Genomic DNA, 19,928 nt, shown 5'->3' with positions numbered 1-19,928 from the left:
CCGCCCCGGCCCGGGGAGCCCCCGCCGCGCCCGAACCGCGCGGGTCAGGCACAGGCGAGGAGCCGCATGCCCAGCGCTCACAGCAGCACCCGCGGGGGTCTGCGCTGACTCAGGGCGGAACAGCCCCCCCGGCGCTGCGGCTCCCGGTGCGGCTCCCGCTGTGCCGGCGGGGGCGGGACCCGAACCCGGGGCCGTCCCGGGGCTGCGGAGCGGGGATAGCGCGGCCCGCGCGCGCACCCGCCTATGGGCGGTGCCGGTGCTGGCGGCCAATCCCCGCGCGGCGTGTTGGGCGGTGTTGCCGTGGTAACGGAGGACGCCGCCATGCCGGGCCCCGCCGGGCCGCGGCCTCCGCCGTGAGTGGGACCGGGAGGGGCTTTAAACCTTCCAAACATCCAAATATTAATTAATGTTAAAAATGGCTCAGAGCCTTCAAAATCACCGGGAATATAGGAGAAATTAGAATAGATAATAAGTTGTAATGTAAAGTGAGTTATAATAAATAAATGGTAACATTCCTTTATTACAAATGTTTTAAATCCCTTAAAATAATTGGGAATATATAATAGCAGAAATAATAAACTAGAATAGATAATAAATGGTAAAAATCCTTCATTATAAATGGTTTACGTCTTTAAAATAATTGGGAATCATAAGATAAATTAAAATGTATAATAAATTAGAATATATAATTAATTACAATAAATAAATGGTAAAAATCCTTTATTATAAATGGCTTACATACATTAAAATAATTGGTAATATTTAATAAATAATAAATTATAATATGATAAATTATAATAAATAATAAAAATATTTTATTCTAAATCGTTTAAATCCTTTAAAATAGTTGGTAATATATCATACATTAGAACATACATACAATAAATTAGAATATATAATAAATTAGAAAAAATGGTGAAATACCTTATTGTAAATGGTTTAAATCTTTAAAATAATTGATAATATATAAAACATTATTTATAACAAATTATAATGAAATGGTAAAAATACTTAATTGTAAATGGTTTATATCCTTTAAAATAATTGATATGTGATACGTAATAGTCTAATAATAAAATAAATAAATGGTAAAAATCCTTTATTAGAAGGATCTTGAGGGTGCTGTGTTGTTTTGGGTGTTGTGCTGGTTGACGAGGAGCCTCTGTGGGTGTTGCAGGGCCAGGGCCGGAGCAGGAGGAGCAGCAGGAGCAGGAGGAGCAGGAGCAGGAACCGGGGGGGTCGTTGTCCCCGCCAGACGAGGCAGCACCGTGAGTGGCTCCTGCTCCACGCAGAGCTCCCGCAGGACCTCCATGGCCTCCGAGGGACGGCCAGTGCGCAGGGGGGCCCTCGTGGGCATCCAGGGGCCCCTGCAGGTGAGAGCCAGGAACACCTCCTGAATGATGGTCACTGTCCAAAATCGACCTGCAGGAATGATCACAGAACCATGGAATGGTTGGGAGGGACCTAAAGCTCATCCTGTCCCACCCCCTGCCATGGGCAGGGACACCTTCCACCAGACCAGGTTGCTCCAAGCCCCATCCAACCTGGCCTTGGACACTTCCAGGGATGAGACAGCCACAGCTTCTATGGGAATTCCATCCCAGCTTCTCACCACCCTCAAATGGAAGAATTCCTTCCCAATATCCCACCTAACCCTGCCCTCTGGCAGTGGGAAGCCATTCCCCCTTGTCCTGTCCCTCCAGGCCCTTGTCCCAAGTCCCTCTTCAGCTCTCTTGGAGCCCCTTTAGGCACTGAAAGGGGCTCTGAGGTCCCCCGGGAGCCTTTTCCAGGTGAACACCCCCAGCTCTCCCAGCCTGTCCCTGGGAGCAGCTCTGTGGCCTCTTCTGGACCTGCTCTAACAGCTCCGTGGCTTTCAATTCTTTCTATTCCCACACTCAGGCTGGGTCAGGAACTGCATTTAAAGATGTGACCGACCTTCCTACAATAAAATACCTTGAACACTATAATTAAAAAGATGGATAATTATCTCATTACTTTGGCTGCACTTTTAATTGGACTTCAACAGTTCAGTCACTCCTAGAGGTCATTAGAGAATAAATGAGCTGAAAAAGCCACAAGGGTTGACCAAAGAGAAATGGGTTTTTCCAGCTATTTCCGGCCATTAAAGAGGGTTCCAAAGAAGTCCCAGGCAAAGGTGACTTTGATCAGCCCTCTTGAACTGATCCCTGAAGGAAAGCAGGAATGCAAACCCCCTCACAAGTGTCATCCCTGTTCCTTGGGAACACAGTGAAATTATCTTAATTATTTAAGTATTTCTTCAGGTTTTTGATGAAGATGGGAAGAATGTGACACCGCATCCCCTCTTCAAGTCAGACCCAAATACTGCTGTACCCAGGCAAGGCAAACTTTATTTTCAAGTATTTTATCTGTGTTGATAATACTTATTAAGTACAGACAACCTTTTTTACAAAAATGTAAAATATATAAATTCAAATATTAAATTACTGAAAATATAAAAATCTTGTTAGCATTCTCTCTTTTACTAATTTAAACCAGTTACCTCTGGGTGATCATGTGCATCCAAATGACAAATTCAATTAAGTCATACAAAAAGAAGGTAAATAACTATTTGTGTTTAAAATGAAAAATCATGAGCCACATCACTGTATTAAAATGCAATAAATAACTGCAGTTGTGATTTTTAAGATAAAGAAATTGCTCTTTGAGGACCATCTTTCTGTCATGTTTCCCAGGCTGGCTGTTACAACAGATAATCCCAGAGGCTGGGATATCAACCAGGAGCAAATATAGACAAAAAATGACCTAAAAAATACAAAGTATCTCCTGAAAATAAAGACATCTCTTTTTTTTGAGACAATTTCTGCTTATTTCTTGTCACTGAAGGACACATGGAAGCAGCAGCACTTGGATATCAAACAAATCAACAACCAAGTCTGGCCTAGATGGAACAGCAGAACCTAGCTCTGGACAAGACCCAACTTTGAGCTTATCTGGTAAAGAACAGACACTATAATTATAGATTTAAACTGTTCTTTGGAGCACTGGGATTTGTGAGACACTGAGTCAGCCCAGCACTTCAAAGGAACTCGGTGCTTTACAATATTTTAAGAATTAATTTGTCTTCTTTTAAATTCAGAGCAGAAAAGCACTTGTTCACCTCATTTTTCAGCTGTGCAGGTGGGGCAGGAGGAGATGGAAGAAGAATTAACAGAGGCAGACCTGGATCAGAGAGTGGATATTTACCTCTCAGAGACAGACACACTCTGGATGTTTGATATGCCCTCTGTCATGGTGTCTGTGGAAGCAGAAGATGCTGGGAGAGTTCTGTAGGTATAAATTGGCCCCCATGTCACCTGTGTTCAAAGCCTTGGGTCTCTCTTTGACAAGGCAGCCTAAATTTCTTGCAACTCCATCATGTTGATGAAATTAATTCTGTCTGTCACTGAAAAATTAAGGCAGGTTAGGAAAAGCAGGGTGTAAGGGGAAGAGAAGCATGTGATAAGGAATTACATGACTAAATTTTCATGAAAACAGTAGGAAATCACAAACCTCTCCATTCATCTTTGTGTGTAGCTTTACAGCTAATTATTTATTAATAAAGAAGAGATAAACATACTAAGTGTTGGCTTCCTCTGAAGCTCCTCACAGTGCTTCAAGTTAGAAGGAACCATAATATTGTGTCTCCCCTTAGTATTCCCACTTCAGAGTCCTCCCTAGACTCCCATGAGCTTTGGTGGGGAGTTAACCCAGGTTTTTGGCTTATTCTCAGGAGCTGACTGGGACAGAGAGCAGCAAAGTTCTCTCCATGTGACAGACCTGTCACACAGCTTTTGGAGGCACAAAGCCTCAAAGCTGCAGCTGACAAGTCAAACAACTCCTCTAAGCAAGCTCTTTCTGCTTGTGTCCACACCAAGTTCATGGTAGGACTCCAACCTCAATGTTGTCAATCACACTGGTGAGCTTTTTGGGAAAAATAAGAGGATGAGCATCCAACGAATCAGGCTTCGCTGGTGTGCGCAGAGGGTATTGCCAGCTGTAATTCTTCCTGAGCACAGCAGGGGTGGGGTATGACCCACATCATCTGCTCAAATAGTGAAACCAAAATAATAAAAAATGTTCACAATTCCCACTGACATCCCTACAGAACTTGAGGGCTGGGGGAAATAGATATGGAGCAGTTTCCTTATTGTGTCTTGGATGCTCTGCCTTTCACTCCCAAGTAAAGAGAGCTACGTATTTCTGAACTCCTCTGAATTCCCCCAAAATTCACAGATAGTTGGGGTAGGGAGTTTTGCTGGTCCTGCTCTCTACAAGCCATTCCTGTTTTAGAACAGCATCACAAAGGTCAGAAACAGCTGCTGTGAGAAATACAAACAGTGAAATAACATTTAGCAATCCAAAAACATCCAAGCAATAAATTTAAAAAATGGAGTGTCCTCGCCTGTTCAAAGACACGGAGAATTTGAGTGCAGAAGTTTTTCAGAAAGTTGCCAAACACTGTCTTCTTTGTTTTCGAGGGAGCGGAATAAGATTTACGTTGACATTTGCAAAACCAAAGCTGGCAGCGAACGCTTTGAAGAGAGAATGGTGCAAACCCTGGCTGGGGCTGCCAAAAACAAGGAAGTGCAATGTGAGACAATTATCATGGAAGATAAAGGTAAAACTGCACCCAGCAGGACACTGAGAAAAGGGCTTTTTTATTTCTTCCATCTTGGGATGTTTCCTCAACTTTCACTTCCAGAGCTTTGAGTTCAGACAGGGCAGTGTGATTTGTGGTGGCCTTTTCTGGCCCTCCTAAAACTTGAACTTGTTGCTGGAACATTGTATCCATTGCAATAAAATAGTCATGAACACTAAAAGAGAGCTGCTGTGCCGTGCCTGCCTCAGCAGTTTGCAAGCAGAGCTTCTCCAGCTAATCCTCAGCTCTTCCCTTGAAACATGAAAGGACACAGCTTCCTTTTCCCCCTTTAACTTTTCAGTGACGCTGGTTTCTATTTCTGTTTGCCATAATGCAAAGAAGGGAACCTCTGTTATGAGATTTAAAACCTCGGGGAAAGCAGGAAATCTTGGCAGTCTCACAAGATCGATGCAATTTTACAGAATGTACAACCTCAGCGCTCTAAAAAAAATGTGCCTTTTGTGGGTAGGAGGCCAAAGAAAATGATAGGAAATGCTGTCTAAAACATTTTTCCTTTGTGTTTGTCAGTGCATGTAACATGAGGGAAAAAATAAAAGGAGAAGTAGATAATCTGATTTGAAAAGGTATTTGCCACTTTTTTTGGGTGCCTTGAGCATCAGCAGGGCTTGTTCCAACCCCTGTTTGAAGAGCTGAGCACATAAAGGTGAGGTTTGGGTGGGAGCTGGCCCTGCTCAAGGCCCTTGTAATAATGTACCAAAATGAGAGACATGTATAACACAGTGAAATTCATTGCCAGGGATGATGGTCACTTCCTGGGACTTGGACAATTCACTGGATGCATCAGAAATAGAACCTATGTCATGGACAGAAGGATTTGGAGCCACAACAGGGGGAAGCAGCAAATCTCCCACAACTAAAGAGCAGGAGCAGGCTGTGTCTGTCTCTTCTGACAGAGGTAACATTTTACATTTCTGCCCTGTTTTCATCCTTCTAAAACAGGCACATCACAATGCTGTGTGGGGAAACTACCTGAAGAATGTGCTTGGCCTGACTGGTGCCTGAAAGAGAGTTTGCTAAATAATCTTGGATAGGGCTGCACTGAGGCCTTTGCTGTCCACTGCCATCAGAAATTACCTTAAATAAAGGTAAATAGTCAGAGACAAGGTTTGCTGGTACTCACTCACTCACTTGGAAAACGCCATTTGTAGAAGCAAAACGCCCTCTGTGAAAAATTCCAGAATATCTCATCATACTGAGTATCTGAGCAATAAAAGAAAACAAAATTAAAGCAAGAAAAAATTCATAGTGGAAGTATTCTTTGATCCTGGCAGATTCTTCTATGCTTTTTGCAGGTGGGGGAGAATTCTTATCTCTCAACTTTTATGTGCAAAGTTTTATCATGTTAAAACCATTTATTTCCCACATTATCTGTTATCAGGCATCACAACTTCATCTCTAATGATTTCAGAAAGCGCTGTTCCTGTCAGGAGCCAGGAAGAGGAGAAATGCCATTCAGAAGCTATATTAACATCAGAAAACTTAAAGCAGGATTTAGTTATCATGGAGAGGATTTTAATGGAGAATATTTTTCAACCCAAACTTGCAGCTTATCGGCAGATTCCTGTCCTTATAGGTTTGTTCCTTATTGAGTACCCTGTTTCCAGCACAAGGCTTTACATCCTATTGAAAGTCAGGGAGTTATGTCCCTCATTGGATGTCTTTACAGATGACAAGTCACTTAAATAGACCAAAGAGAGGAGAGTTTTTGAGATGCCAACATGAACTTCACAGTTTTACATGCACTTTAACAGACTCGGTGGAAGAACTGAATAAATTAATTCTGAGCTTATACCACAAATTGAGACTTACTCAAAATATTAGTCAAACTTGTTTCCTAGAGATAAATTCTGCTACTTCTCTCACCATTTTTTGCATTGGAATGTCTCTTATATTTCTTTTTAAATTTAATTTTAGAAAGAGACATCACAGCATTGTGCAACTCAGCTGTGGTGTTACACTATTGATGTGTAGTGTGCTGCTTTAAAATTTGGCATCTAACTTGAAAACAATCTATTTAAACACATTTTTAAATACAGGAGATTAGAAACATTCCTGGTGGGGGGTGGACATAAATTCCTACCTTGTTGCTGGGTAGCTAAATACGCTCGTTTCACACCTGTAATACAGACCTGGCACACCACAGCCTTGTCGAGTTGTTTTCTCTGTCCCCAGCAATATTTCAGCCACAGTTTTAGAAGTCAGGATGTCTTAATTCCTCAAATCTTCACTTCACTTTTTTTTTTTGCTGCAAAATATTTGCTGAAAGGGCCAATTTTTTCTTCTGATGTGAACTACTGGAGTGAGATGAGTGAAATGTTCCTACTCAGACTCCACCATATCTGTGCATTTCAGAGCCTGACATTACCTCAGACAGGGGTGATACAGCAACAGCCACGGAAGAAGATGAAGAGGAAGAGCACGATAAGGAAAAGAAGGATGAGGAAAAAGAAGGAAAAGGATTCATTGACCCATCAATGACAATAAATAAAACCCCAGAAGAAGATGCAGCTCCCAGGCTGGAACAGCTGTGGTCTTACATGTGTGATTTAACCAGCGGCCACAGCGTGAGCAGCATGGCCTGGAACAAAGTGAACCCTGTGAGTTAACAAGTCACTCCTGAGCTCTTTACAAGCAAGTGGCGGTGTAAATAAACTTCTGATTTTGGTGTCTCTTTGCTGGGAGGGATCTCAGAGAGATGGATCCAACCCTGCAATCATGTGGATTGTTTTTGGCCTTCCACATAACAACCTTTTTCCCTTAATCTACAGGTGGAACAGCAGCACCAGGCTTTCCTACACATGTATCACAACAGCTTTAATTGGTCCAAAATTTAACTGAACTTTAGTAGTGTATTTCCAAAAGGCAACTTTCTGCTAGCAGTGACCCTCAGGGCAAAGTTTACCCTGGGCAGTCACCTGAACAACAACATTAATAAATTTGGTCTGTGATAGAACTGGCAGTTGAAATTTAAAATCCTACTACTAAACTTTATCACCAGTGATGGAGTTTATTCATGATAGTTTAGAAACCACATCTTTGGCTTTAACAGTAATCTCCCAAAAAAAGCAGCAATCATCAAACTTTAAGGATAAGATAAATAATAACAGCACAGATTTCTAAGCAGTTGGCCCAAGTTTGTTTAATTTGGTTTCAGTGGAAGTGAGAATGACTCAGACATCTCCATACTCAGTCACGTAAGGCTCAGTTTTCCCCACACCACAAAAATAATGAATGGAAGGAAGGTAAAAAGCAGGTGAGGACAAGAAACAGAAAACCAGTAAGGGCAAAAAAGAGAGAAAACAAAGACCATTTCATACTGTTAGTACACCAGATCCCCAGATATTATAAAGTTGGCCACATTTAGAGGCCCCAGTCTTAGAATACAGGGCAAACAAACACCTACTTTGAAAGTGTGAGTTTCACAAACTGCTTGTTGAGTGTAGGAAGAGAGAAATTACTGGAGCTGAAGACAAAATCTTGCTGCTGTTTTTCACTTCTGCCCATGGAAAGGAATTATGGGAATTCATTGGACCCCACTGTAAAAAGCTAAAAGCCAGGAGTTTGCAGTGCTCACTGAAGCTCCTTTTATAAGTAACCTTGAGAGAGAAAACTAGAAGTATTATTATGCATTCCATTAAATACTCCACATCAAATATAGTTATAGAACAATGTTCGTCTTGTGTGTTATTCCACCTGCATATGACATGAGTGTTGTTTCTCCAGACTTTGCCCTGAGGGTCACTGCTAACACAAAATTGTTGTTTGGAAATACACCACTAAAATTCAAGTTAAACTGAGAGATTTCTGTTAATTTGTGCTTTCAGGATCTTTTAGCCATTGGTTACAGAGAGTTTGATTCTAAAGATCAGAAGAAAGGCTTGGCTTGCTGTTGGTCACTGAAGAACCCCATGGTAATGAGTAGCCAGTTTGCTTTTCTTCAATGTGTTTTTCTTTGTACTATTTCTTATTTCCTTTTTAACTATAATTATCTAATCTAACTTCTCATGATAGTGCCAAAAAGAAAGTAGATTGCATAGATATAACATTTATACTTTACAGATCCATCTGGAAAGGAATCCTTTTAAAATCAGCCATTTTAAAAAAATCTTGGAAATCTCAGTTATGAAGTGTCACAGTAAAAACCATCTGATTGCCATCAAATTACACAACTTCAGTTTGATTTCTTCTACAAATTTTACTTTGTCAAAACTGTGTATTAGGCTAATTTATCCATGAATATTCAAATCTTTGATGCATCTCTACCACATCAACAACAATCAAATACTCTCGTGACTCCCTGATGCCACCATAGACCTTTCTAGATATTTGGTTTGGAGTAACCCAATCTAACTTGTTTTACAGTGTCATATTTCTGCACAATCTTTATTTTTTCCTAATTTTATCAGCTGCAGCAAGAAATAAATGGAGCAGTTTAGAACACAGCACCTGATTTCTGTCTAGAAGTCGCTATGGTCACTTGAGTTTTCCAGCAGAGCAATTTAGTGCCCAGTGTTGAGAAGATGGAGGTAAATTAAGAAACTACCTTAAAACATGGTTGGTATTTTTCTCCTGATCAGTGGCCAGAGCGCATTTTCCAGTGTGAGCATGGTGTTACTGCTGTGGATTTTTCCCTGGGAAGTCCAAACCTTTTAGCAGTTGGAACATCTAGTGGATCTGTTGCAGTCTATGATGTTCGGAGCCAGAACGACGCCGCGTTCTTGGACAGCAGGTGAGGCTGTGACCTCCCCTCTCCTCCCGCTCCAGGCACCTCTCACCAAATAACACTTTGGAAAGGTGAAACAAAGGAGTCCTGTTCTTTGAAGTTTTAAGAAAATGCAGCAAGTTACCAGCATATATTATTTATACTCCATGTCCTAACTAAGACAATCCTGCCCCAGATAATAAATCCTTTGGTGTGACCAGTGGTATCTTTTGGTGCTTTCTCCCTGATTCCACTTGCCAGAAATGCAGAGAACATCAGAACAGGTGAGGAGTGAGCAGGAATTAAGAAGAAAATGAGAGAGAGAGGAAGGTGATGAGGGAGACAGTTGCCCTAAGGGCAGCTCCCCAGGTCTGGGCTGTCTCCTACAAGGTGCAGATTGATTTCATGGTTCAGGTGTCATGAAAGGTATCAGCACACAAACAGTGCCCTGAAACTAAGTATCAAACGTGTTTAATAGAGAAAAAAATCTTCCTGGAGAAACAACCAATGTTCAGACTATTTTTTTTAAAGAAAAGCTAAACAACATTTCTATCATAAGATTTGACACTCATTACAAAGTGGAAGATTAATCATTTTTCAAATATATCGCCTTGTCTTTGTTCAGATATGATTTACCATGTGCATCTTGTGTTCCAGTGCATCCTTAAATAAACATACAGGTGCTGTGTGGCAGCTGAGGTGGGTGGAACAGGACAGAGGTGCAACAGAAGGTGACAAAAAGGAGAGACTGATGTGTATCTCAGCAGATGGGCGAGTAACTGAGTGGCTCATCCAGCGAAGACTGGACTGCATTGGTGAGCAGAGCAAAAATACCTGAAATTGCTTTGTTTAATTTCAGGTGACATTCTTTACACCAGTTATCATACACAAAAGATTTAAGTTCGGCATTCCAGAGCAGCATTAGTTACTCAGAGGGCTGTCACAGACCTGTTTGACAAAAATTCCTTCTATTTGCACAGATCTGATGAAACTAAGGCGAACAGAAAGGGAGAAGAAGAAATTACCAGGTGAGAAAGAAAGGAAAAGTGAAGCTCCGATATCTCAACAGGCAGCGGGAATGTGCTTTGACTTCCACCCAGAGGTAGGCTCAGAAAGTCCATCCTGGCTAAAGTTTTGCCCAGGAAAACTACATAGCAGAGGTGGGATCCTCAGCTGGAGCTACTTCAATACTAGTCGGGGACTTGGCACTGGGATTTGAAGCATAAGTTTTACCCCAAAAGGATGAAATGCTAAACCAAGCCCATGAACAGCTCTGTCCTCTCAGCCATGCTACTCACATTTCCTTGGGCAGACCCTGGGGCAGTTTCCTTCTGTGTGTTCACTAAGTCTGTGAGGATTTGTTCAACATCTCCCAAGTCCAGGACTTAGGGTGCTGTGCTTCTCTTTATCCAGCTGAGTTTTTCTTCCACAGAGCACTTGAAGAATTTATGCCTTTTCCACACGGACTGCTGAACGTCCAAGGTTTTCAGGAGTCAAAAATCCCAGCATAAGTTCTGCATTGATTGAGAGAACACACACAGGAAATGTGCTACATTCTGGCCCCTCTATACTCGCCTCACACACCCCAGCCCAACAAAGCAGCTCCACCTCAGCTCTTCAGAGCCTGTCTCTGCCATACTCATCCAGCCCTTTATGATTTCTGGATAAGCGATAAATCGGTTAATCCAACTGAGGCTTTTTTTACCTTTCTTTCAGGATACGGATATTTATCTTGCTGGAACAGACGAGGGCCATATCTACCAGTGCTCTTGCTCAGGCAAAGAGCAGATTCTAGGAACATACAGAGGCCATAAAGTGAGTGATGCACAGAAAACATACTGACAGCAGAAACCATTCAATTAAGTTCAAAAATGTAACAGTTTCTTTGCTTATATTATAATGTCTAATAATATATAATTATATATATGTATATATAAATGTAACATATTATAAATGTAACATCTGCAACAAAAGAAACCTAAACTTCTCTTCTTATATTAGGAATGAATTCCTCTGCCATTACAGTCTTATAGGATTACTTTCTACACTATAAGGATTTTTTAAAGCAATTTATTAAAACTTCTATAAACTGGTTTAAAGCTTTAGTCCTGGCTTAAGAAAATAATCAGTAATGTGATTGTCCTGTACAGTTAAATAGTCTTACTTCTGACAGAAAGACGGGTAGCTCTACAAGAGATTCTGTAGCTCTACAGTAACACCAAGTTGTTTTTTGTTTCTCCCCAAACTCCAAGGGTCCTGTGTACAGAGTGGCCTGGAATCCATCCAGCACAGACATGTTCCTAAGCTGCTCTGCAGACTGGAGCACCATTTTATGGCACCGGGACTCACAGATGCCCCTTTTAACTTTCAGTTCTGTCACAGCTTTTGTTCATGACATCATGTGGTCTCCAAAATCAGCCTTCATATTTGCAGCAGTGAAGGAAAGCAGGGTAGAAATCTGGGATCTGAGTGTCAGCATGTAAGTAATGACTTTTCTCAAAGAAAATTCTGAAACCTTATATCACAAAGGCTACAAATTATTGCCTAATCAAAATTATCAGATCAGGACAGCTTATTCAGCTATTGAAAGCATTGCATCTTGAAATACTCATTTTGTAAAAGCAGATGGTATTACCATCTGAGAAATGGAGTTAGAACAGGAGCTGGATGCCTCATGGAGCTGATAAAGTGTAAAACTGCCTTTTTTTTCTGCAGAAATCAGAGATTTTACCACTGCCATAGTTAAAAGACAAAACATCAAAACTGAGCTACTTTTATAAAATATGATGATCTGAAGCTGAGATACCTCTCATGTTTTCCCACTCCTGCGCACCACGTGCACAACTCATGAGTGGCTCAGTTATCTGTGGCCTTGCACAGGTGGTCTGTATTTATTACTGATGGTGTCAAACCCATGGTGGATCCAGAGGCTCCCAAATCCTGCAGTAGCATAATTCAAGTTATTAATATAATATCCATATTACTCACCACCCCCCAGATCAGGCAATAGGACAGGTTTTAGGCAACCAGGATATCTTAGTTAATAGCAGCTGGAAATTTTGTTCTGGCAGAGACCAAACAAAATATTGCCTCACTTCCTAGTTTTTGAGTTAATCTAGAACACAAGAAGTGAAACGTGCAGCATTTCTCAGGCTGCTGTACTGACAGGCCACTGCACTCAGGTCAGTGCACGGTACCCATTAATTCCTGCCTTGTCTGGGTTGCAGCTTCAACCCCGTGATCTCCCATGCTGCCAACCCAGAAGCCAATCTCACATCCATCCTCTTTGCCAAGAACACCAACTGCCTTCTGCTGGGAGACAGCCTTGGTGGAGTTGGGGTGTGGGAGCTGTTCAACCTGGATGCTCCTGGCAGCAACAAGGTACGACATGCTTGGAGAACAGTGGTGTGCTCAGAGGCTGAGTGCTGCTCTGGGGCCTCATTCCTCAGGAAGGAGCTACTTTAAAAGATCCAACTAATGAATACTGAAATAGGTGGAATCACATACAATTCCATAATCAGATTAAAGCTGAGGTTGTTCCTGCTCTTCTGCTGCCATACCACTAGAAACTTCAGGAACAGTTCAGTCAATGTCGGGTTCACTTGACTGCAAGTGAAGGTCAACTGCAGGTTTCACTTGGTTGCAAATTCAGAGGTACACCACAGAACTGGATTTGGGACGCAAGGGCAGGGAGGTGACACTCCCTCTAAACAGTCTGCAGGAGACTCTATTGGGCTGAATGCCCTCACCTACTCCACCACAGAGATGATGTGTCCTCCCCTGGCCACTGTCTCACCATGTGGGTGTCAGACCCAGCAGCCCCTTGTAACTGTGGCCAGTTTATAAAGTGGGACTGCTGCTTTTTATAAATCCGTTCAGATTACACAGCGCAAAACACTGAAGCTGGAGAGAAGGAAAATGCTGACATCAATCTAACCTTCATTCTTAGGATATTATGGATCAATAATTCACAACTGTCAGCATTGCAGGTAGAAATCCCGGTAATTACCAGCCTCATTTGCCAAGTGCTGTAAACCACAATGATATTTCCCTTAAAAACAAAAAGTGAGGCTATTGTTGTTAAACTCAGAAAATAAAATTAGTGGTTTTTTCTCCCGCAAACCACCATGAAGCTGCCCGAGTCCTCTGAGCAGAGACGTTCATCAGTTATTCAGTACAGGGATAATTTCCCGGGTATGTCACCAGAACAGAACTGAAAGTGCTTCACTTCATAGGCTTTGGGCATGTGGCATAACTGGTCACATTATCCAGAGGGAGCCCCACTTTCCAGCATCACCCATTTCTGTCACTCCCTTTCCTTGAAGCAGCAAAGTCTCCCCAGGCTTGCGTATGGACAAGGCTTAGCACGACCATACTACAGCCATACTACACCTAATGCTCAGGGCAGGTAATTACTTCAGGGACAATCACATCTAAGTGCAGCTACCATACCTGTATCATCTTGAAAATTAAATTCTTTTATAAACAAAATACATCTGTGTATGCTGTCAAACATGATAGTACAAATGCAATCCAGCCAGGTCTGCCAAAAAGTGCTATTTTCCAGAAGTACTCTAAGAGGTAACCATAGCAGTAACAGAATTCCAAGGAAGAACCAGGTCTTTTTCCTCTTGTTTTACAGGTTGGTACCTTGCATGACATCGTTTGTCCAGTTGGAGCTGTTTAACAGTAACTGCTGCCCCTCCTCTGTTGGGAAACAGTAGGAAAGACTTGATGTTGTATGAACATTTATTCCTTTGCAATAATTAAAGTTTCTCTTTGAAACCACACCAGTTAGAAATGCATAACTTTTCCCCCAGAAGTCCCCCTCCTTAGACAAACATGGATGGCCTTCTCTGTAATACAGACAATGGGAATGTCTCCATAGTCTTTTCTCCTTTAGTCTTTATCCTTTTTCTTCCCCCAAGGTCTTTTCTCCTTGGGTTATTCAAAACCAAAAATCACCTCCATGCTACAACCTCAGCCCTTACTAGATGGATCTGTACCTTCCCAGCGAAAGCACTCAGTAAATAAATGGACTTTCCATCAGCTCCATCTTATCCCATAACTTACCACTGAAGGTGAATGCTGAGTTTTGAGTGATGTCAGGCAGGGAACTTGCTCAGCCTGCATGCTGGTTGGAAACAGAGTTTGGCTGCCTAGGCTGGATTTTGGGGGGACAGAGCAGAAGAAACAGAAAAAAAAGATTTTCAGGGACTTCCTGCCCACAGAAAATACTAAAATCTCCACAGAGCAGTGATCAAGCACAAGTTGTAGCCCTGCTGCCCTGCGAGCACATTATGTATGGAGATGTGTATTTTATAGATACCGAACGTTCAGCCTCTCTGATTACCTTGACAATAAACATCCAACATTTAACACATCACTGAAGTTAAGGATCATTTGTGATGCATTTACATTCACTTCCTTCTATGTGCTGCACATCCAACAGGGAACATGCAAACTTACCCAACATAAAATAAATCTTTGTGCGCTTCAAAGACAGACACCCATTAAGATGAATCATGTGTTAATCATTATTAAAAATCTGAACAAAATACATCACGTATTTTCCATCATCTGTTTGCTTACCAGTGCTGCAGCTACAAAACAAGCTTTCTATCAAGGCTGTAACACATCCTAACCCACCCTGCACACAGTGAAAGCTAATTAACTGTAACATTATGGTGCTGGAAAACCCTTGTGGTGCTAGGAAGGGCTCAAGATCTCCAAGGTTCCTCCTGTAATTTTTGTTAAACATGGAATTTCCATCCTTGTATTTGATAGATTTTCTCCTTCAGGCATTTTATTGCAAGAATTTTTTATAGAAGCTTACAGCAACTGCAGCCAACAACATCCCAAGCATTAGGAAGGGGCTGTGTTTATAACCAATTTACTGATATCTGGTTCCAGAGCAGCTCCACACTGCTTCAGTGGACCCACTTCTGTCTTTCAGGTGTTACCAAAAATCAAAGGATGGCCAGGATGCCGACCTGTAGCTATTCTGTGCTTTCTTCAGTGCCATCTCCCCCTCTTTTCTATGCCTTTTTGGACAGGGGCCACAACTACAGGCCTCACAGCCCCCAAACCCCCTCAATACCTGATTTTCTCATGGGGGCCTGGAACTGGCAGGTTTTTCCTCCCAGTCATCCTCAGTCACCAACTTGGCTTGTGAATAAGGTGGGGAATGAAGAGGTGCACAACTGCAGACATCATGAGAAGGAGTTAACTCCCTTTTTCTTTGGGATCACTAACACTGAAAGACCCCCTTGCTTAAACTGTGATAAAAGGCAAGACTGGGTAACAGGCTGCTCAGCACACCTGTGTGGGGAACAGACATAGAACCCATTACCTACAGATCATGTCATAAACACCCTTTTGCTCTTGCAGAACACACATTAACAGCATCCACCTGAGCCCGTACCCCATAAACGTTATACCTCATGTGTTCCTAGTAAACCAGTTACGTAGCCTTAAGAAGTGTTTAATACTTGACCAAGATCCCAAAGCACTTCAAACATGACCGGAAACAAGTGATCAACATGTTTTTAGCAAACATGAAGTCACCCCCAGAATGGGCCGTTACCCAGTGGAGCGCACGGGCTGTGGGTATAAATGGGGAAGGTTCCAGCAGAGCTCCGCACTTGGTGTGGCTGGTCCTTCCTGCCCTGCACGAAGAACCCTCAGCACCATGAGGGGCACAGCGCTGGCACTGGCCTGTCTGACTCTCCTGATTGTGGCACAGGGAGGACAAGGGGAAGGAAACACTGTGAGGCTCTGTGGGAGAGACTTTGTCAGAGCCGTCGTGTTCACCTGTGGCGGCTCGCGCTGGAAGAGGCATCTGACTGATCATCGCTACCTCTTGGGTAAGTACCAATTGAAGCATCACAGCCTCATCCTCGGTGCATCCAGCTCCAAGGGGATTCAGAAGCAGCACAATCCCTGCAGGCTGTGCCTTGGGAGCCCTCCACTCCCACTGTCGTATATATCTATACTCATTAGTGCATTTTTGGATAGCAAGAAAATTCAGCCATTACATGCACTGCTAGGAATTTGCACTCTGACAGATTTATCTGACAGATAAATAGAAAACAAGAAAATAACTGAGGCAGATGACAGGAATAGAGACTTTCTGCACTTCCCACACCTGCATTTTTGGAAAACTCTCTTATAGCAGCAGCTCTAAACAAATACAAAAAGAGATGCCACCCACAACACCCTCCGTGAGAGTTTGGTGCTAAACTAAGCAAGAACTACTACACCTTTACAAACTCCAGAAGGCAGTGTCCAGATGTCCAAAAGTGTTTAAAATGCAGCTGAATTGTGAGTGTAATTGAAGTGGGAACACCCAGGACTATGAAATTGTGGTGTAGGTGATGCCTTAATGTAAAACCTGCATGTCAGGAATCCCATAGGCAGGCCTAAGTTAATGTGCCAGTAAAGTGCCATTTACACATCTAACCACAGTTTTTCCCTTGGAAGCAAATATATCAGTGTAAGACTGACAAGGCAACAAAGAATACTCTTAAATATAAATCCATGAATTACTGGTTTTTTAAACACATTGCTCAGATTGTGAGCAAGTCAGTGATCTGGTACACATTGGTTGCTCACATTAGAAACATGAAGTATAACACCATCAGCTCCCTGGCTGTAGGTTGGTGTGTCTTTCTAGTAAAGATAAATACTTAAATTACTCATCTTTCTGTGACTTCTAACTCTTAGCTTCTAATTTTTATGCCACAGAGACTGAAAACCCCCAGCCTTTCCCACACAACGGTGACGTTGACTCCTCAACCTACACAGACCAGAGATTGGGGACCAACCGCGAAGAAACCCACGAGGTCGAGTCCAAGCCAGAGCAAGACTTGCACCACACCAGCAAAATGTCTGTGCTAAGCAAGCGTGAGGCAGCCAAGCTGCTCACCACATCCTGCTGCAACGTGGGCTGCAGCAGGAGGGAGATCAGCTCCCTGTGCTGAAACGGGGCTGCTGAGGCTCAATATCACAGCTTCAGTGGATTAAAATAATCATGACATAAACCACAATTAGTTCAGTTGTGTTCTTTAATTGTAGCTTTACCATTTTGAGTGTTAAATGTCATAGTGCACACTAGCAAGTGGCTGCAGTGACAGTTCAGGTTGATTGGATTTCACAGTGTTTACAAGAGGTTTAGTTAAACTCATTCATGAGTACAAATATTTCTTTCTAACTAACTACTCTTCTAGTTTCAGCTTTGCATGTAAAATATAATAAAATAAGTATTTTATGATAGGTTTGTTCTCTTACTCAGGAAAATCCAACAGCAGGTTTCAGCTGGGAAACAGGAGAAGCAAAAAGTCTGGTTTCAGAATCAGAGCAAGGCACAGGAAGCTCTGTCACACTGCAAGGTCAGCCAGACCCCAACCAGTGGGGAACGGCTGCACCAGGAGAGACTTAGGACCATCAGCCCCAGCCTCTAAACTGGACGGGCATAAACCCACAGCTTATCTCCTAATCCGGCTGCTTTCAATAACATTTCCCTGAAGTCCAACTTAACAGACAGTTAATTTGCACCCAGGGAGATTGAAAACACACTTCTGAACTGAGGGCTGTATTGCATCTCTTATCTAAGGGCAGGTATTGGCTGAGAACCACAGCTGAAATTCAGTATTCTCGATTCAAGCACTTTCAATAGAAGGGCCCAGATATGTCAGATTTATATACTCTAAACATAGTATCGTTTAAAGACAATTTTCACTTCATTTCACTGGTCCTAGATGGAGAGGGACTGACAAGGGCATGGAGTAGCAGGACAAGGGGGAATGGTAGCAAACTGAAAGATGGCAGGGTTAGATTGGAAATTGCAAAGAAATCTTCCTCGTGAGGGTGGTAAGGCCCTGGCACAGGTTGCCCAGAGAAGCTGTGGCTACCCCTCCCTGGAAGTGTCCAAGGCCAGGTTGGACGGGGCTTGCAGCAACCTGGGATAGTGGAAGGTGTCCCTGCCCACGGCAGGGTGTGGAACTGGATGAGCTTTAAGATCCCTTCCAACCCAGAGCAGTCTGGGATTCTATGATTCAAGCAGAACCAGCTACCTTCTCTCAGCCACCTTTTCTGTGCTCAGGCCTGGCATGCACTAACTGCCTGCAAACATCATTAACAGAGATTGTCTTAAAATGCTCTTGTTTTACTCTCCAAAAAACCCTCTGTGGTTTCTGCTCAGGGATCACGGAATGAAGGTAAATTCAGGGAGATAAAAACGTTATAGGGAATATTCTTAAAATATTATTTTCCCTGCAGGGAAAGTTCTGAAAGTAGTGAGAATTGGGTGCAAAACAGTGTGTCAGAGAGAACCACTTCCCAGAGAAAGCTCTGGGAAACAGCTAATTACGTTTACCCAAAGGCTCACAGTAGCCACATTTCAAAACAGGTGAGAGTACTTTGGTCCTTCACAAATGTTTTCTACAACAGAAACAGGAAGAGTTAGGCTGAACTTCCATTTCTTCTGCTGTTAAGCTCGACTACCTCCCTATTCAAAATACACACCATAGACATTTGCAACAGCAAACAGGGAAGTGTTCTTGAACACATACGATGAAAACGTGTCGCTCACAGGATCCCACAGGCACCTGCTCCCAATCTGCATGCTCTGCTCATCCAGCTGCCCAATGTGTGTCACCACCACAATCTTGTACCTAGGGATCACAAGGTCTTTCACCCGCGCTTTAACCATCTGCAGGAGAAAAACAAGTTTAGTCCATGTGTTCAAAGATGGAGACAGATGTTTAGCAGGGTAGGACACAGGGGGAATAGTATTAAACTGACAGAGGGGTTAGACTGGATATTGGGAAGGAATCCTTGGCTGTGAGGGCAGTGAGGCCCTGGCACAGGTTGCCCAGAGAAGCTGTGGCTGCCCCATGCCTGGAAGTGTTCAAGGCCAGGATGGACAGGGCTTGGAGCAACCTGGGATAGTGGAAGGTGTCCCTGCCCATGGCAGGGAGTGGAACGAGATGAGCTTTAAGGTCCCTCCCAACCCAAACCATTCTATTAATTAACTCGTATCCACGTGCACCCTCCTCCACCCTTTATTTCACGCTTCATAGGTATTTTGGGGGATATCTGGGGAGCTCCCCAGCAGCCACCTCCCTCACACCCCATCGAACCATGAGGGCAGAATGTCCACCTGCTCCCTCCTACCTCAGCGATGTCCTTCGCCACCTCCCTGCACTGCGCCGGCTCATAGCGCTGCTCCCTCAAGTAACTCTCCACCACTTCCCTCAGGATCTCATCCACTGCTGCCACTGGGAAGCGCTTGGAAGGACCTGTGAGGCAAAGCTCAGGCTTATGAGGAAAAACCTGCCGGGCGGAAGGCGGTTTGGAGATGCAGTCGTACCCAGACCCACCCGAGCGGGGGTCGCTTATGGCCGCACCAGCCTCCATCCCCCTCAGCCGTCCTCCACCCCCTCAGCGCGGAGGGAGGCGGAAGGGCGGCGGCCAGTGCCGCCCTGCGGCCACCGGGAGGGGGAAGTCGCCCGCCGCATTCCCGGCCCCTGCGTTCCCGGCCTT

At 43.4% G+C, this 19,928-nt stretch overlaps 3 protein-coding genes across 7 annotated transcripts; 2 read left to right on the top strand and 1 right to left on the bottom strand.

The window, feature by feature from the left end:
• The first annotated feature begins 304 nt into the window (after positions 1-304).
• WDR78 (WD repeat domain 78) lies at positions 305-14,173 on the top strand. 4 transcript variants are annotated; one of them, XM_027694470.1, is made up of 16 exons: positions 1,223-1,373; positions 2,283-2,356; positions 2,866-2,975; positions 3,152-3,308; positions 4,500-4,639; positions 5,418-5,576; positions 6,090-6,254; positions 7,034-7,278; positions 8,506-8,592; positions 9,259-9,410; positions 10,041-10,198; positions 10,364-10,485; positions 11,100-11,198; positions 11,636-11,862; positions 12,611-12,764; positions 14,026-14,173. In XM_027694470.1, exons 1-16 carry the CDS (start codon positions 1,311-1,313, stop codon positions 14,068-14,070), a joined length of 2,157 nt encoding a protein of 718 aa, XP_027550271.1. In that variant the 5' UTR covers positions 1,223-1,310; the 3' UTR covers positions 14,071-14,173. The 4 variants fall into 4 exon arrangements, with proteins under 4 accessions (XP_027550272.1, XP_027550273.1, XP_027550271.1 ...); XM_027694471.1 differs by lacking the exons at positions 1,223-1,373; positions 2,283-2,356 and adding an exon at positions 305-353; XM_027694472.1 differs by lacking the exon at positions 6,090-6,254 and having other exon boundaries at positions 1,222-1,373.
• Positions 14,174-15,324: 1,151 nt separating this feature from the next.
• Positions 15,325-17,518, top strand: INSL5 (insulin like 5). Its single transcript, XM_027694480.1, is given in 4 exon segments — positions 15,325-16,002; positions 16,004-16,058; positions 16,061-16,249; positions 17,130-17,518. Coding segments are annotated over 4 exon segments (525 nt in total). The 5' UTR covers positions 15,325-15,957; the 3' UTR covers positions 17,366-17,518.
• An 864-nt stretch (positions 17,519-18,382) lies between these two features.
• TCTEX1D1 (Tctex1 domain containing 1) lies at positions 18,383-19,860 on the bottom strand. 2 transcript variants are annotated; one of them, XM_027694415.1, is made up of 3 exons: positions 19,766-19,860; positions 19,560-19,684; positions 18,383-19,095 (listed from the first exon to the last, which is right to left on the bottom strand). In XM_027694415.1, exons 1-3 carry the CDS (start codon positions 19,800-19,802, stop codon positions 18,892-18,894), a joined length of 366 nt encoding a protein of 121 aa, XP_027550216.1. In that variant the 5' UTR covers positions 19,803-19,860; the 3' UTR covers positions 18,383-18,891. The 2 variants fall into 2 exon arrangements, with proteins under 2 accessions (XP_027550216.1, XP_027550215.1); XM_027694414.1 differs by having other exon boundaries at positions 19,560-19,842.
• Between the last annotated feature and the right edge of the window lie 68 nt (positions 19,861-19,928).

Source organism: Neopelma chrysocephalum, unplaced genomic scaffold, assembly GCF_003984885.1.
Source record: "Neopelma chrysocephalum unplaced genomic scaffold, ASM398488v2 Primary Assembly neopelma1_97, whole genome shotgun sequence".
Lineage (NCBI taxonomy): Eukaryota > Metazoa > Chordata > Aves > Passeriformes > Pipridae > Neopelma > Neopelma chrysocephalum.
Note: the sequence above shows the minus strand (reverse complement) of the source record. Positions and strands in the feature narration are given on the sequence as shown.